Raw genomic sequence first — 18,739 nt, forward strand, 5'->3', positions numbered from 1 at the left:
AGGAGGAGTGGTCTTTATAACTAAACCCCATCTTGGCCTCAGAGTCACCTCCCATACCAGCTTTCCCTCTGCTGAACTTCTATCTGTCAAAATCTCGCTCTCACCCACCCAAACAATTCTTATGCATCTCATCTATCGCCCACCTGGTCCGATCTCCTCCTTCGAGTAAGACCTCATTGACCTCCTCTCTACCAACCCTAAGCTTAGCTCCCAAACCATCCTCCTAGGGGACTTCACTTTAGGACTCATGGACCCTGATGACACTCGGGCCTCAGTGTTCGAAAACTCCATCTCCCAACTCAGCTTCAAACATAGAGTCACAGAACCTACTCACATTAAGGGCAAAATCTTGGATTGGGTGTCAGATCTCAATTGTTCCTTAACAATTCTCCAGAATGAACCTGTTGCTTGCTCGGACCACCACTTCATATTGTTCACTATCCAAGGGATAATACACTGTTGCCCTACCCTGGCACCCCCTATCCTTTCTAGAAACTGTTGAAGCATCACAGTCTCAAGTCTCCGGTCGCTTATCAATAATATCTTTGACGTGTCCATCTATAAAAACCTAGACTCTAATAAGTTAGTGGACCTATATAATTACACAATTGAATCATCCCTGAACGTCTCTGCACCTCTCAAGCTAAAAAAAATCCAAACCTAGTGCCCACCTCAATAAGTGCTTCACGCCCGAGCTAAAAATCCTAAGGAACACCAAAAGGACAGCCAAATCCACTTGTGGAAACTCTCCTACGATCCATAACAAAGCATTGTTGGCTACAGCGGCAGTTTCTAATAAATCGGCTATCTTATCCACAAAAAAAGAAGCCTATAACACTAGAATCCTTGATGCCAAATCTAGTTCGAAGGAACTATTTAGCATGTTAAAGGATCTAGAATCACCAGCATTGCCTTCAGAGGATTGCATCAAGGATGTGGCCTGGTGCATTAAAATCCAACAAGCCCTATCTGACAAAATAGCGCTTCTACAAAAGAAAATAGATGCAAAAAATAGCACTCTTTTACACAATCAGCTCGCTGATCCAGTTCAAGAGCAGTCATCCCCTCACTGCCCACCTTTTGTGTTCTCCCAAGTAACACCAAAAGAAGTGAAAGACATTATCAAGAGCTTGAAACCCTCCCACTGCCAAGGAGAAATTTGCCCAGCCTCCATCATTAAAGAGGGAGCCAAAGATGTGTCCCCTTTCATTGCTACCTTAATAAACTCCTCATTTAAAACAAGCGTAGTACCCAACAACCTCAAGGAGGCTTGGGCCATGCCCCTCCTAAAAACACCTAACGTTGACCCAAACATCCCAACGAACTACAGGCCGATCACTACCGTCCCCTTCCTTTTAAAAATCTTGGATAGAGTTGCATATTTGCAAATCCAGAAGTATTTGGAAGTGAATAACCTTTTAGGCCTTAGACAAACTGGCTTCAGGCTCAGATATGGAACGGAGACGGCCCTCCTGGATTTTTAAATCCAGATGGAGGAGGCGAAGGACAAAGGTAAAATAGCGATCCTTCTGTTAGACCTGTCAGCAGCATTCAATCTAGGCGACCACAAAATCCTCACAGGACATCTTACCTCAGCAGCAGCCTTCTCCCCAACGCTTCGAATTGGATCAAATCCTTTTTATCCAACCGAACCACCAGGGTCTTTTCACCTACTGCATCTGCCGAACCGGTCCCTATACACTGTGGAGTCCCCCAAGGCTCCTGCGTTTCGCCAACGCTATATAATATATTCACAAAGCTCCTCTTCGATCGCTTGGAAAACTTAGGTGTCAACTATACCAACTATACATATGACACCCAGGTCCTTAGCCTGCTTACTGGCCACTACGATGAGGATTCCAAATTAATCAATGTCATCTACCTAGAAATCCAGGCCTGGATGGCCACCAACAGCCTATTCCTTGATGATAAGACCAAGCTTCTTATTGTCGGCACTCGGGTGCGCTTAATCAAACTTGAGCAAAGATGCACATCCTTCAATATCGACGGGAGCTGGCTCAAAGTCGCCAAGGAAATAAAAACCTTGGAAGTCTATCTGAACTCGACTCTGTCCCTAAAAAGACCCAAGCTACTCCTCACTGATGAGCCCCAACAAGGGCGAAACATGTTTGGGGATGCTTGTGGTCTCGTGCAGAGGGGATGTGGCCTAGCAGTTCGGGCTGGACTGCCCCTTTTGGGGTGGGGCCAAGCCTGATTTGCATATGGTCTTTCCCTTCTGTAATGGCTTGGCAGGCGAAGAACGGTGGTCTGGAGGGTTGCCCAGAGCATTGCCAGTGGTTAAGATTAATTCTAAACCTTCCAGCCATCACCTCTTTGTTTTTCCTAAAAAAACAAGTCAGTACTGTGGCATGATCCACTCCTTACACAAACAAGCTAATCTACAGCTGCAAATCCTACTTGTCCACTAGCAGCTGCATAACGCTGGCTAGAGCCCTAGCGCTATCAAAGAGTGACTATTGTAATACACTCAACCTAGGATCCTCGGACAGAACTTGCATAGGCTTCAAGTCTTGCAAAAGAACTCATTGAGAGCAGCACTTAATCTTCCCAGATCCTGCCACATCGCCGCTATCGGACGAGAAGCCAAGAATCACTCTACGTACCCAAGCAATTACACATAAGTATCTGTTTAATGCAGCTCCAAAATAGCTGTTGGATAAATTCAGCAAGCGCCAACCATCCCGGCGCACCAGATCTGCCCAATCCAATTCCATCGTAGTACCAAGGTTCAATCTAAAAACGGCAGGTGGTGCTAGCTTCCCTGTCCAAGCAGCCAGATGCTGGAACGCTTTGTCTCCTTCTTACAGACTAGAACCATCCTTCTTGACCTTCAAAACTGGAGTAAAAAGCTGGCTTGGCGACAAGCCCAGCCTATGAGGCCTCCCCCTTCAACCGCTCGTTCCGATTTGGAAATGTGTCATCAGACCTATCTGTAACCATTTGTCTTCCCACCTCCGTCTGTGTTATATTTATGCATGTTTCATTCACCTGTAAACTTTTTACTGTCCTCAGACTGAACTGTAACCACTGGTCTTTTTATCTGTTGTCAATGTATTATTTATGCCTGTAACACTGAAGTTTTCCAGCGCCCAGTTTCCAGTGCCCTCCCCTCCCGACGAATTTGGCTCCTTTCACGCCATGATCGCCAGGGCATCTGAGCTTTTCCAACTTTGTCCCGAAGAGCAGAAGAAGGAAGGTTTCTCTTCCAGCGATGGGAGGCCAAGAGGAAGACAGTCCTTTCAGTCCCATTGCTGGATGACATCTGGGACGAGGGGACTTTCGTTACTCAAGAACCCGTCCACGACTCCTGCAAAGAGTGACAGGTATGAGAAGCAGTACCGGGTCCCGGACTCCGCCCTGATGTGTCTCAGAGCTCTGTGGTCTCTGCGGCAGCGAAGAAGTCGGCAGGGGCGATGGCATCAACTTCCACTTACGCACCGGACGGCGAGGGGTAGAAGCTGGATGCCATGGGACGAGTCATCTCGTCGGCAGCGACGACCATCAAAGTGGCCAACGCCCTCGCGATCGTGGCACGGTACGACGGGGAGCTGTGGTTCAAGATCGCTCCCCTCCTGGATTTCCTACCAGATGACAAGAGGGCAGAGGCCCTTGAAATCCTACAGGTGGGAGAGGTGGCGTCGGACCACACCATCACGGTGGCCACGGCCATCGCAGACACTGGATTTCGACAGATGGGCAACAGCGCGGTTGGCTCAAGGCCACCGATTTTCCGTCAGGACATTCAGACCAGGGTACTGGACATGCCCTTCGACGGGAACAAACTGTTCGACAAGGCAGTGGACGAGTCACTGCAGGCCATCAAGGCAGACTCCGAGACGGCCCGGGCCTTGGGTTCTCTCCACCAACGGTGGCCGCCCTTTTGGACCCCTGGAGGCAAGTCTCAAGGTGCCTCCAAAGGATTTGGTGGTGGTTCCTCGTTGTACCGCCAAGCGGCCGGCTCATCGTCGCAGGAGGCCTACAGAGGGCGCAGCAAGACCGGAGGACGTCGTCGCCGCCAAGGAGGCCAAGGCCTCGACGAAGCAAGATTGAACCGCCTGTGACGTCAGGCCCCCACCCAAGCACCCTGGTGGGAGGCCGGCTGGCAAAAATTTGTCAGCGTGAGGGAGTCCATCTCCACTGACCGTTGGGTGCTGGTCCGAGCAGATCCCCGGTCGGTGTCTTTGGCTGGTGCAAGGACTCAAAGTGGAAGAATCCAACAAAACACGATGCAGGGGCCCTTCTCATGACTGGACTCGACTCAGGTGAGCTGTTTCAGACGGCCGTCACTGCAACATGCAACGTAAAGGAACTTGCTTGTTGCGGTCAGACTTTTCCCTTCTGTCTCTGGTCCCCTTGACTCTAGGACTCCAACATTACGCTGAGGTAAGTCTTTTAGGACAAACTGAGGATCCCCCAAGTTCCAGCCCTCAACTCGGAACAGTGATGCCGGCAGCAGGGTGGCCCAAACTCAGAGCTGGTCAGCCACAGGGTGGCCCTGGGTCACATCTAAATGTTCCTTTTCGCAGGGTTCTGAGCAGACGTCCGGAATGGATGTTCCCTCCACTCCACGGGTCGCAGCTCCATTGTAGGACTGCTGGAGATCGACAGCAAGACAGGGCTTTTCCAAGACAGCAGTAGAAGTTGGTCGCCAGGCCTCCTTCAGATGGGTCACCTGTCTCCTCCCGTGTTTCACAGCTGGAAAGGAGTATTGGCTCCTTCAGGTTTCTCCAGGATCTCTCGAGTGGGTGCAGGAGGTCCTCTTCTTATCCCAAAAGTTTGGTAATTGTAGAAACTCTGATTAGCCAATAATAGAACTAGCCCCACACACCCCAGCAGTGGTCCAATCAGGACCACTCGTGCATAACACTGAAACCAGTATGTGGATTGGGACCAGACCAAATTGGAAATTTCCTTCCAGCAAATCTGTTCTAATATTCTCATGCAAGGACTTTGGAAGTGGAATCAATATCTGTCTCGAAAGTGATGCCAGGCTCCCGTCTCGGCTAGTCCTCAATGAAGTTATACCAAATTCACAATGGTGGCTAGCTATAGGTAAAGGGGGGGAAGATTTAACACCCCCTTCCATAATCTACCCTCCAGTCGCACCCAATTCAGGTCCCATGCTTGAGTCCCAACGTCCATCCCAACCAATGTAGTTGGAATTATTTTAACTTTATAGAAATTAAAAAGTGGGACAATGGAGAATCGACAGAATTTACCAAGAAGTCTTCACATTTGGCAAATTAACTGATGGTTGCGTCCCTCTAAGCCAACACAAAGCCAATATTTGGGTAGGATGTAATTTAAAAACCCAAATAAGTAACTTTTGTCAGGGCAATCTCCACATTGAGGTACCACTTAAAATCAATGCTCCTTTTGCTCATCTCGTAAAACAGATTATACTCTATTTTCATGGATTAATCGGTACATTAACTGAGTATTCATTAAGTGCATTCAACAAATGCTGGAAGCCTATCGGAGTGTAATCGAAAAACACTGTCGTCCGCATAGGCATGCAAGCTTAATGTTCTAGAACTGACAAATGCATGTTTGTGCAAGGCATCAACTAGGTCTGCCAGGTATAAATTAAAGAGGAAGGGGCAAGGATGCACCCCTGCCTCAGACCTCTTTCGGTGCGAATTGGGCTTGTAAGATAACCCTGTCCATCCAATCTTATTTGTACCCGAGTATTATCATGAATATAAACCATAATTGACAATAAACTAAGAAGCAGGCCCCACTGTTTGATTTTTAACCAGGCACGCTCTATTTATGATATTGAAGGCTTTGGAGGAGTCTAGAAGGGCTCCATATAGGGGGATGGGCTGCCTTTTGTCAAAGTAATGTCACAGATTATGTCAACTAAGAGGCCATTAAGTGAAGTTGACATGCCCTTTCCAAATCCTGTTTGAAACCTTGTCAAGATGCCCCTATTCTGAACCCACATGTCCAGGTCTCGCAAAACTGCTGCTGGAAATACCTTGCTATTCACATCCAGAAGGACGATTGGGCGATAGTTGACTGGTTCTGCCCAATCACCCTTCTTATAGAAGGGTACATTTATTGCACTTTTCAAAGTTAAAGGACACATGCTAATAAATAATACCAATAGAATTTTTGCCCAGAGATCAGTGTCCGACTTCAGAATAAAATTGGTGAGACCATTTGGTCACCCTGCTCGTGAGGTGGACGATTTAGAAATCACCAAAGTGACCGCCTCAGCGGTAAGCTTTAGCTTCCAGGGTACATGATCTGCCCATAGTCTAGTCTCCCCAGGTGGTTCTTCCTGGCTTCGGAAATGTGGGCTGGTTTACCTAGGTCACGGGGCAGCCTGTAGGGCATTGTTTTGTGTGACTTATAATTTGTACAGGTTTTTTCCAAAGTGCCACAGAGCAGCATACTAAGCTCTAAGCCAGTTCTTATAGCCCAGCACAAGGCACTTACTTTCCCGCTTGAACTCATCCCGGCTTAAGTTTGAATTATTCAGGACTTGTATGTTTTTCCTCAGTTTTCTTTTATTTTGCCAAACATTTTGGTAAAATCTAGGTTTATAATTTACCCTTGGATTTCCACCCAACGGTAAATTCTGCTCTCACGTAAAGTTAGAGAAATTAAAGACTGTGCAAGCCCATTCAAGAACTTGTTTAACGCAGCAAAAATCCTACACAGTAACCCGAGGAGCCTCTATACTGAAAAAGTGGGACCCCAAGAATAAAACGCCCATCACCCAGCACCAACTTTTTTTTAAGGGGTCAGCCTGACTGCATTGCTCTTATTATAACCCGACCTGCCTTTCAGAAGAAATTACTGGAAATGTGACCAAAACCGGATTGATCTTCGAAATAAAATTGTCCAATAACTGACTGACTAGGTTTCATATGCACAGCTTTAAATATAGATTGGCTTCATGGGCAAACCACTCAGTCGAGATGGACACACAACTGCTGCTGCCCTATCTGCCTTCATTGAGTTTGCACATACCATGACTAATGCTACCCCATGCCTTCTTGTGAGCAGACTAACAAGGTTTCTTTTTCTCCCCTTGCTGTGTCTAGTTTCCAAATCCATTTAAATATTTCAGACTGCAATGCCTGGGGTTAAATTGTGAAGTGCAGGATATTTCGTGCAGGAATCACACATTTGAAACACAGAGCCAAGTAGATAAGGAATTCCAGAGGTAGCAGTTAATGTTAAATATGCTGTCTGTATGCATTATTTGGCCTGGTGTGCCAAACTTAGTTCCTGGTAGATGTTAGTGCCAAGTTTACCAGTCTTTTATAGCTATGTTTCCCAATAATTTCAATACATGTACATTAGATTAAGAAAACCTATGTTGCATACTAATAGTAATGGGTGGATCATTTGACATATTGGTAGTTCTGCTCCGACTGCTTTGAATGCCACTGACTGAAACTGGTGTTAAAACAATACCAAAGAAAGTGAAACCTGGTCTTTGAATGTATTTGAACAGAGAGCAGGGGAACACCATCCTTGGTTTAAAAAGAAAATAAAATGTATGTGGGGTAATTGTTTTTCTCCCTATCCTTCATGTGGCGAACCAGAAGGAGTCAGACACCAGAACGACATTTTAAGTGTGTTAAACTAAAAAGGAAAATGCCTAACTATCCCTACTGCTAAGAGTGATTGCCCTGCCCACAAAACTGACATTAAGTTGCTCGCCTAGTGTAAAAATAAACAGTAGTCCTCAGTCCAAAAACCAAATAGTTATCTGGCCCCCTACCACTGTGGAATAACATAAATTAAACCGGAGCACTCTGCGTTTGGTTCAGGCTTTGTTCATCCCAGGTTTCAGTAACATCTCTCGGATATTATTCTCAGTTCCAAATAAAATGTTCAGTGTCAGTTCACCAAAGAGGACTCTACGACTCCCCCTTTAACTTCCTTAGGAAAAGTTGCAAGTCTGGATATAAATCCAAAGTCTTATATCTTTTTAACTTTGGGATGAAGGGCTATTTTTATTTTTATTTTATTTTTATTTTTCTCTCTCTTTCTTTCTGTGCTTTATGCCACAGTAAGGCCACCTTACAGCACTGAGGAGCAGGGATGCTTTCAGGTTTGTTGGCTTGTGATCTGAACACCAGTGTGCCCAGAGATCTGCACTGATGGGCCCTTTCGCTAGTCCGCCAAAGTGGAGGGAAGGGGCGTGAAACAGAAGTGAATGTGTCCCAAAACCGACTCTCAGGCAAGATAAATGGTGATCTGGACAGCTTGTACACCTGGAAGGCCTTTTGTGTACAACATTTGTGAGAGGTTGTTGTGAGAAATGCGACTGCCAGGTTCACAACTCCCTGAAGATCTACTTCCTTCTTTAGGTTGGTCCCAAGAGTAGTATTATATAACCATTGCAGGGAACCAAGACAATAATGTGCTTTCTCATAGTCAAAGGCTTTGGCCTGCAGAGAAAAATATTGAGGTCGATCCACTTTTTCTGTAGATTAAGACTTCCTGCTATAGCAGCCTGCAGTACCTCGCAGCACAATTTGTATAGAGATTGTTTCAGTAAATGCAGGACATATGTGCAGACTCTCCTAAAGATTGCTCTTAGTGCTTTTTCATTGAATCGCCTTATGTTTTTTTTTTTAAAAAAGACATGAAAACCTAGTGAATTTGAGCATACCAGTTGCAGCTGTGCTTCATATGCCAATATTTTACAAGGTATTTAATCCCAATTGAGTCTGTTTCGTGCCTCAGGTGCTTCCCTAGGGCTGAACATTTAGGTCTGTGCTGGTTTCCCCTAATGCACCGATGAGTAAGCCCACTTTTCGTTGGCAATCACTGACCATTCCCGACAGTTCAATTGATTTTCTGCTTTCTCATCAGTCTTTAGATGGTTGTACATTTGGTGTAATAGACCAAATTCTCTTGTGTTAGTGCAGTTGAATATTTCCTGCTTTATAATTGGTTATTTTTTTAATCGCACAATAGGTTGATCGTCATCTAAGAAAACTGGATCAGGAATTGGCCAAATTCAAAATGGAACTAGAAGCAGACAATGCTGGAATTACAGAAGTGCTGGAAAGGCGTAAGTGTATATTTATTTTAAATTGCCAAACCAAAATGAATATCGGTGACTTTCAAAATCGTATACTTCTTTATATTACATTTCAAGCGTATATTAAAGTGGTAATAATATGGGGATGATGATGGGGTGGGTGGGGGCTAAATCAAGAAAAGAGTCCGCATAATATTTGAGATACTGCTACCATATCTCTTTAAAAACCTGCTATGCCATAGTAGGATCATGTTATACATTATAGTAGAAAGCGATAGAAAAGCACATATTTAGGAATTGATCTCTGCATTTAATGTTGCTTCCAATTCTGACAATTCTTTTGATTGCACATATTCCATGTCTGTCGCATTTAGAGTATCAGTCCTAAATTGCCCACTAGATTTTAGCAATGCATTGTACTAGTGATTATGTTGCTTTTTTGCACCAATGCTGATTCTGCATTTTTGTCTAGCTCCTTTAATGAATGGTCCCGTCCCCTTTCCTCCATACTGCATGGGCGTCCCTCGCTAAGGGACGGGAACTGAATCTTTTTCACCAGAAGAAAATGTATTTTCCTCTTTAAATTTAGCTGCACGCAGGGGCATGGCCCCGGGAGCATGCGCTCCCCTGACTCCACCCTCCGGCACCACACCCCAGTCCTCTTTTTCGCATCAACTGTTATGGACCTGCTTCACCTGCGCTGTGGTTGAAGCCCTTTTTCCCCTCCTAATTCCATGCGTTTTCAGTCTTCCCTGGGGATATTTGTCCCTCTTTTTCTTATTACTTAATGTTTTCCTTAAATTGTTTAAATTCAGGAATTTTAATTCTCACCGGCCTCTGGTGCCTCGCTCCTCCCCAGCGCATGTCGGCCGCGGCAGGCTTTAGTAGGTGCCCTTTCTGCGGCGGATCCTTCCCGACGTCAGACCCAGACACACTCTGCCTCTGCTGCCTAGGCGAAGACCACAGCTAGGACGGCTGTTTGGTGTGCAACACACTTACTCCCCGGTCTCTCAAGAACCTGCTTACAAGGTGGAGGGAGCTGTTCTCCAGGTCTCCGCCTGAAGAAATCATGGAGTCCGTGCATAGGAAAACAAAGGCCAAGGTAAGTATCCTGTTCTCCAAAGGCACCTGCAAGGGCGACCACTTCCCTGCCAAGCAGGCAGGTGGGAGGGGACAATCGGGCCCTCTCACCAGTCGGGGTACTGAGGCTCACAGAGCTACCAGCTGCATGACTGAGGGGTCCAAGTTTCCTCCCGGTCCAAGCACTGAGGGGCCAGAAGGCCCTTTACTAGGAAATCTCCTGAAGGGCTATGCCCTAGTACTGGGCCTAGGCCTGAGGAGGCACTTACACATATTAGCACTACCGGCTTTATGTCCTAAAGCGGTCAGCCTACCAGGTCCATGCCTGAGGTGCAGGCCAGGTCCGAGCCTAAGCGCTCAAGCAAAGAGGCGGAGTCCAGTGCCATTTCCACTACAGACACGCAGACCGTCCAGGTCAAGATGGCGGGGCAGACAGACAAGATGGCGGCACGCACGTACGTACAGACGCAGGCCACTCCAGCGAACCCCAGAGGCAGGACCTCGCCCCAAGGGTGGAATGGGCTTCCTTGGCCATGCCACAAGGGACATGGTGCACATCTTACCTGGTGCCCTCAGCTTGAGGCGTGTTTTTCTCAGGGCAGGCAGAGCGTGGGAGAAGTGCAACCCTCCACGACTATGATGCATGTGCAGGAACGCACATCTCCAGCATGCCAGGAACGATTCTTCAGGAAATTCCTCACCCTGATGAAGTAGCCTCAAATGGGTGGAATCCTGAAGGGAATTATCATGGACATGGTTCCGCCTACACCTCCACAGCCTTCAGCTCCAGTCCAACTGCAGCCAGCTACTCCCTTAGTCGTGACGGCTGCCCTGCCTACACCAGGGCCTGTGCTACGTACCGTAACACCCATGCCTGCTACCCCACAGGGCCTGGTGGCACCCGGCCATCCCTCCAGTTGATCCGGCAACCCCCTGGACACTGCAGATCAAGGGGACACAGACAAGGAAGAGGATCCGGACACTTCATAGTCAGCAAGAGCCTTCCATGATAGGCTTGCAGGTTTGGCAGAGTAACTGGGCATCCCTTAGCCTCAAAAGGAGCAGCCAGAAGCGGGTGTCCTGGTGGAAGTACTGACCGTAGGATCAGCCACCAGATCAGGCATCCAGCTCCAAAAAGACATGGATGCCCTGGCGAAAAAAGGCAGATCCAAGCCCCATTCTACGCAGCCCACAAACAAGCAGCTAGATGCTAAGTACAGGCAGACCGAAGGGGATACTCTCCTCTTATCGGTTCACCCTTGGCCTGATTCATCTGTGATAGCGGCAGCCTCAATGTACGCCAAACCACAAACATCTACATCTTACTCGTGTACCTCTGTCTCATTAGGCAAGGAGAAGGCTCTAGAGGCCTACTGGAAAAAAGTGTACTCCAAAGCCGGCCTCCACCTGTAAATGCAAATCAGAGGCTATGGAGGTAAATGTTGGATTTCCTTCCTGATCTGCCAGTGCACAAGCAAGCTTCGTTCAAAGCTCGTCTGGCAGAAGCTGGGCTAGTGGCGCAGGACATGATGGAGTTGACCGTGGCACATAACAACCTGGCTGACAGTGCCATTTGCGTGGCACTGACCTGAGGCGGACAGCGTGGCTAGGAGCCACCAGGTTTAACCCAGACGTACAAGACTGTATCTTGGATCTTCCGTTTGAAGGAGGGCACTTGTTCCATTCTTCCACTGATGAGGAGTTGGACAAGAAGAACAGCAGCTCCCAAACCGCCAAGTCATTGGCAATTCTGGCAAAGTCCTCTTCAAGCCCTTCGGCTACAGGCAATCCTGTTCCGAAAGGGGAAGAACATTCGGCAGATTTTGGGCGTTTCAGGACCGGAGAGCTAGGCAGCTTGATGGGTCCCCCAGTCAACACAGGCACAAACAGCAAAGGACCTCCCACAAAGTCTTCTTCCAGACCCATCTCAGGCCCACACCTCAGAGGGAAAAAAGCAACGACGGTGTAATCAGGGTCCACAAGCACTACACATTCAGTCCTGACCGACTTCTGAGCGGATCCATGGATCCTATCCGTGGGTTCCCATGTTTACCGCTGCCCCCCCACCCCCCTCCGACCCTCCCTCAGATTGGGACACCAGCTCTCCTTGCAGAGATCTTCTCACTTGTAGTGAGTGGGGCAGTGGAGGAAGTCCACCTCTAGCAGAGATGCTTGGTGTTTTACTCGACGATTTGTGCAATACAGAAGAACCAGGCAGGCCTGCGAGTGGTTCTCGATCTATCCTTCTGAAACCTATGCCTACCGCTGCAAAAGTTCAAGATGGTTACGCCAGCTCTGATAGCGGAGTCTTTGTGTGGGTGAGACTGGATGTGCTCCCTAGACCTGAAGGACGCATACCTACACGTCCCAATATGGCAGCCCCAACACTCATGCCTCCGGTTTCGAGTGTTGGGTTCCCACTTCCAATACAAGGTACTTCCATTCTGCCTCAATTCAGCCCCGCAGGTATTCACAAGGCTCATTGTTAGGAAAGATTTCCATTTCATGTGTAATTTTCCCTCCAGTTGTGTACCCCCACCCACCTTTTTGCTTTGTTTAAACACCATAGTCTGACTTTACCAGAGGAGCACAGCCTTCTGCTGCACTCCTGCTGGGCTTTTTGTTCACTTCTTATGGGGAGACAGACATGCCCTTAAAACAGTCAGTACTGGGAGACTTTGTTTCCCTTAGTCCTTGTCAATGTTGCAACTTTTCTGCAACATGTTGCAAGTGCGCAAAGTACCTTACAGTACAGTGTATTTGGGTCTACCTGTCATTTCTAAAGTCCCTAGTTACTTTCGAAGGATTTTTTTAGGAGAAGTGCAGATGTGCCTTGGACAGGGCTGGTGGCAGCTTATCATTTTGTATATTTTTAACCCTTTCTTGCCAGGTAAACCCTGATTACTGCGTTTGGCATGGTTAGGTGGCCTGGCTCCAAAATGGCCATGCCACAAGGTTCTTTGTCCTGTTTTGGCCATCTTGCCTCTTCACCTTCCCGAGGTTGAACCGAACCGGGTAGGTCCTTATTCGGGCATGCATTTTCCACCAAAGTGTCAAGCTTTCGCAGGCTTCTGCATGCCTTGAGTGTGCGCCCCCAGGATTTTGGATGGACTGTCTAGTTCCAATACACATCCTGGGTTCCAGAGAGTCTGGTGTGCTGTGAATGCCTGGGACCACGGTAGTCCATGATTGGTCCACATATGGTATGCCTGTATGTGAGCAGATCTCCCATTGGGTCCTCTTTGTTTTGATGCAAAGAAGATTTTGGATAAGAGAAGGATCCAAACACCCATACCATGTCGATCTCTGGAGTTCTCACTGAACGAAGGATAGGATCCAAGTATCCTGAAACTAAGAAGCCGAGTCGAACCGCTGGAAGGTTTGGTACACTGAGCTCGCTGTTGTCTTGTGGGATCACTCTGCATCTGGTCATCCTAGAAGGTCTGCGAAGAAGCTTCGACCCATTGGAATATTGGGACTAACTATTCTCGGCACCTTCATCAAATCCTGCAAGTAAGCCTTCTTGGAAGCGTCACTGGGCCAACCCATGGGCTGACCAGCGTGCGCAGGAGTTTTGTCCTGATACCGCTGCCGTTTCGAGGAGGCTCTTCAAACTTGGTACATCGTAAACTATGTGTTCACGGCACTCACACTGAATTTTGTACACTTGGCGTTCCCAGGGCTGGAGTAAAGTGAGTGCGCCCAAATCGGGTGCACGCGGTTACTGTGTCGCCGAGCTGTGGTGACGAACTTTGCAAGTTCATTGCAGCTGTGGTCCTCTGTGCCCTGAAGCCTGCTACAGTGGAACTGTCTTGATCCATCCACAAGGAGCGGAGAAATCGCCACTGTCCCATAGGGGAATGCATGCTGTATCTTCCTCGCTGAAAACCGCAGAGCCGCGAGATTGCCGCATTTGAACCTGCAACTGAAGTGGATTCGACTGCTGAAGTTTGGTCCAGAGTGCGCCGGGGGTCGGCGAGTAGTTGCAACCCTAACCGGTGGCTCCTAGCACATCCATCAATTTTTACGCACAAGTTGCGCCTGAGGGCCCCTCTCCTTTCCACTGATAGTGCGACCTAGCAAACTATTCCCAACTCTTGGAATCGACTCTGCCTTCAAGTGGAGACCCTCCTCGAATAGTGGGAACCTATTCTGCATCACCTCACCTACCTTCCTGAGCTGCTACAGCCCCTACAAAAGACCCTGTCTTGCCCATGTGAACTACTGCGTGCGCCATTGGTCTTGTATATGTGTGTATAGATAGGATTGTATTGGTTTAATAGTATTGCTGTGATATGTGTTGAATTGCAAAGGCCTTGGAATAAATGTATTTGTATTTTTGATATATATACACCTGACTGGGATTGATTTGTAAGTGTCCTTTACTCTGTGTGCTCATTGAGGTCTTTCAGTCACCCTCGCCCCTCCTGAGACCTAGTCTTGACCGCCGCCAAGCTACCTTGATTGGTCTGGCTTGTCCAGAAGGTTACCCTATTCCAAGAAACTAGGCTGGCCTTCTGAACATCTGCCCACCAGGTCAGACTTCAGAAATCCTTCTTCACACTCATGAATGCAGTTGTGGCCCTGCTCCGGTTGGAGGGCCACCACGTATACCCATACCTCAACGATTGGTGATTCCGAGCGGAATCAACGGGGGAAGGGCGGAATACGGCCTCATGGATTTTTTTTTTTTTACAGACGGGTTCGCCATCAACCACAAGAAAACTCTCCGCCAGCCTACACAAAACCTGGTCCAGAAGTGAGATACCAGGTGTCAGAGGATCTTCCCCACCGGGGACAAGGTGGCTGCCCTCGGGTCGACTACTGGGCAGTTATACACGTGTCAAGCAAACGGCAACGTCTAGGGAGAGGTTTGTTGAATCGCTGTCCTTTGGGCACTGCAGATCGAGGTCGCCACATGACAGGTGCCGACTGTCGAAGACCAAACAGATGTCACGTATAAAAATATTCCCAAGGATCGTGAGTCGGCTGACGAGACTTGGGAACTAACCGTAGCCGAGGTTCGATGTTCTTCGTCGATTATTATTTTATTTTTTTTGTTAAAAAAAAAAGCCCATACAGGCTGGACTTGCTCAGTTAGAAAGCATGTACCGGAAGGCCTTGTAAAGCAAAGGGAGACTAAGAAGAGCTCTTCTAAGACCCCTCATAGGGATAAGACACAGAAGGATAGGTCCACACATAAGAGAAAGGAACCTCAGTCACAGGATTCCCCGTCTTCGGCCTTAAAGAAAAAGGCTACACCTTCTAAGGTAATCCCATCCACTCCAGAAGATCTAGGTCTCTCACCCCAGTCTGTGGTCATTCCTAGTTCTGTCCAATGGTCAGCCGTAGATCTAGATAGGGTCATGAGTAGAATGTCTTTAATGGCACATTTTTTAAGAGGAAAAACCCTAGGTGGTACTTGAGTTTTCATTCCACACTTCCCACAACAGCAGCCTCTGGGTCGCAGAACCTTGTTGAATCCCCTGCTGAAAGGTCTCGCCCCGGTGAACCAGCGCAAGATCCAACTATAATTGGACTATATGACCCGGACACTGATCATGAGGATCTCTATGACCGAAAAAGCTGCAGATAATGAGGAGGATGAGGGTGACCCTGATGCAGACATGTACATCATATATTCACCAGTTCATCAAGACCCCCCTATTGTAAATTCACCCTTTCCTGAACAAGGTACTTATCAAAGCGGCTGAACATTTTCAAATATCTACCCAGGAAGATCCACAAGACAAGGGTTTCGTTGGCGAAATCTTCGGAGATAAAAAAAAGCTGTTACTCAGTTTATTCGACTAATAAACTCTGTCCAGCGGAAGGTACAACCCTCACTGGAGGCCCTCAATCAGACGAGGGCTGTGAACCCACGCATTGAAAAACTTTTCAGACCTGCACCATCAGACCCGCTGTAATTAGGGGTCAACTAAAGCCTGACTCGCTAGTTGTTACTACAACAAGAAAGAGAGCAGGTACTACCCTAGCCTCCTCAGAGGCTCCCCCAGATAAAGAAAGCAAGAGGCTTTACACATTGGGCAGGAAGGTGGCCATGTCTGCTGCATTCCAGACCAGAATTGCTAATAACTCAACCTTATTAGCTAGTTATAACTGCCATAAATGGGACGAGGTCTCAGCGTTACTCTTGTCAGCCCCGGAACCCCTCAAAACTGTTAGCACTGGTGGCTGCAGAAGGGAGGGCAGTGTCAAGCTGCCTGTTGAAGAGCGGCCTTGACGCCGCGGACAACGCCGGAAGAATCATAGCTGAGGGTACCATAATTAAGCGTCACGCTTGGTTACGCCAATCCGGATTTAAGCCAGAGACGCAGGCTACTCTCATTAACATGCCCGTTGAGCCCAATGTACTCTTTGGCAAGGCCATTGGACGCCTTGAAGACAGACGATATATTGAAATCTTTGGGCCAATAGACTAATAAACCTCCTGGCCAAAAGGGAAACAGCAATTTTCGTCGCACACACGGACAATTTGCCCAGAGGGGTTCCTATAATCAAAGTCAAGGTACAGCCTGGGGAAATAATAAAGGCCAAGCCTCTCAATATTTCCACAGAGGACCATGCAGATTTTGCAGTCAAGGAAGGATTCCTCCTCCAGAGGTGGTACCCCACCTCAGAAGCAGTGACACCCGTTTCAGGTGCCCTCCCATGCCTTTCCAGTAGGAGGCGCATTTCCAACTTCACGCAAGCACGGGAGGGAATTGCCTCAGACAGATGGGTGCTGTCCACTGTAACGGGTGGATATTGTGTAGAGCGTCTCAGGCAACCCAAGAACCACCTCCACGCCAGAAAACCCACTGCAAAGAAGACCAACACATCCTCCTCGAGGAAATCGTCATGCTGCTCCAAAAGGACGCCATAGAAGTCTTCCTGGACAACCAGGTAAACAAGGGTATTTATTCAACTTACTTTCTTGTGCCAAAGAAAGATCTAACGATGCGGCCAGTATTAGATTTGCACCCTGCAAACAAATATGTCAAGCCACAAAAGTTCTGCATGACTACGCTACAAGAGGCAATTCCCCCCTACTAAAAAAGGGGGATTACATGTCAACACTGCATATGAAAGATGCCTATTTTCATATTTCAATGTTCCCAGTGAACAGAAGATTCTTGCGTTTCAAGGTAGCGAACCAGCATTACCAATTCAAAGTGCTGCCCTTCGGAATAGCATCTGCTCCAAGGGTATTCACGAAGGTACTGGCGGTGGTGGCAGCACACCTGCGCAGGGAGGTAATCCCAGTGTACCCTTACCTGGACAACTCCCCTGATTTGCAGGCAAAACATTCAAAGAACTATCAACCTTCTCTTTCAATTGGACTTCTCCATCAACGAGAAAAAATCCAAGCCTTGTGCCAAGCACAACCAAACCGTTCCTAGGAGCTGTCTTAAACACCAAAGAGGGGTTGGTCTTTCCGTTAAAGGAAAGAGTCCAAAACAGGTTACTGCAAATACCACATTATCAGGCCAGCGGCCAAATAAGGGTGCGCAAAGCTTTGCGTTTGCTAGGCATGATGGCATCTTGCATTTACCTTGTACCAAACGTGTGCCTATGCATGCGACCCATGCAGGAGTGGTTGGCGAATCAATGGTCTCAGGCAAGTGGTCAGTGGGACGATCTAGTGGTCGTTTCGCCAAAACTAGTACAAAATCTTTGCTGGTGGACGAGAGAAAATCTGCTGAAGGGGAAACCCTTCCACAATCCGGAAGCACAAGCGATTGTCACGACAGATGCCTCACTCGCTGGGTGGGGGACTCATTACCTTCACCACACAGCTCAGGGTCTGTGGTCTCTGGCAGCTGCTCAGAACCACATCAATCTGCTGGAACTACTGGCAGTATTCAAGGCCCTTCCTGCATTCGAGTTTCACCTAGCGAACCAATCTGTGCAAGTCCTGACAGACAGCACTACAGCGATGTTCTTCATCAACAAACAAGGGGGCACACAATCTCCCAATCTGTCCAGGCTTGCGCAACAAATTTGGAGATGGGCACTCAAATGGAAGATATTCCTATCGTCACAGCATGTTCCAGGGGAACTAAACTCTCTGGCAGACTCACTGAGCAGGGATCCCCTACCAGAGAACACGAATGGCGACTACACACAGGGGTCGTAGAGCACCTCTTCTCTCAATGGGGTTTCCCCACAATAGACTTGTTTTCTACAAGTGAAAACAGCCAATGCCCAGACTTCGCGTCCTGGTTCCCCCAGCCAGGCTCCAAGGGGAACGCCCTATGGATGAACTGGTAAGGGAAATTTGCTTACGCCCCCCAAAAACACCTCTCATGAAGGTGGTCCCCAAGATCACAAGGAATAGATGACGCTCATCCTAGTTGCTCCTATGTGGGCAAGACAACCGTTGTATCCACATCTGCGCAAACTGGCAATGTGCGATCCCATCAAACTCCTGTGCCTGACCCATCTACTCACTCAGCAAAGGGGGGCTAACAGCGCACCCTCAACCTCACTCGGTGAACTTGGCAGCATGGCTCCTGAAGTCAGAGTTCGGACATCTTAACCTACCACAAAGGTGCATGGCTATCTTGAAAGAAGCAAGAAAATCTAATGCTAGGGACTGTTACTTCGACAAGTGGAGGAGAT

The 18,739-nt window shown here is 47.9% G+C and overlaps 1 protein-coding gene across 2 annotated transcripts in view; it reads left to right on the plus strand.

The window, feature by feature from the left end:
• Nucleotides 1-18,739, plus strand: part of ING3 (inhibitor of growth family member 3) — an 833,611-nt gene that overhangs the window by 335,341 nt on the left and 479,531 nt on the right. For both annotated transcript variants that reach the window (XM_069629079.1, XM_069629078.1), the window contains exon 5: nt 8,968-9,064. In XM_069629079.1, coding sequence (XP_069485180.1) covers nt 8,968-9,064 — 97 coding nt within the window. The remainder of the gene's footprint in view (nt 1-8,967; nt 9,065-18,739) is intronic.

The sequence above is a fragment of the Ambystoma mexicanum genome, chromosome 12, assembly GCF_040938575.1.
Source record: "Ambystoma mexicanum isolate Mex_15411 chromosome 12, UKY_AmexF1_1, whole genome shotgun sequence".
NCBI lineage: Eukaryota > Metazoa > Chordata > Amphibia > Caudata > Ambystomatidae > Ambystoma > Ambystoma mexicanum.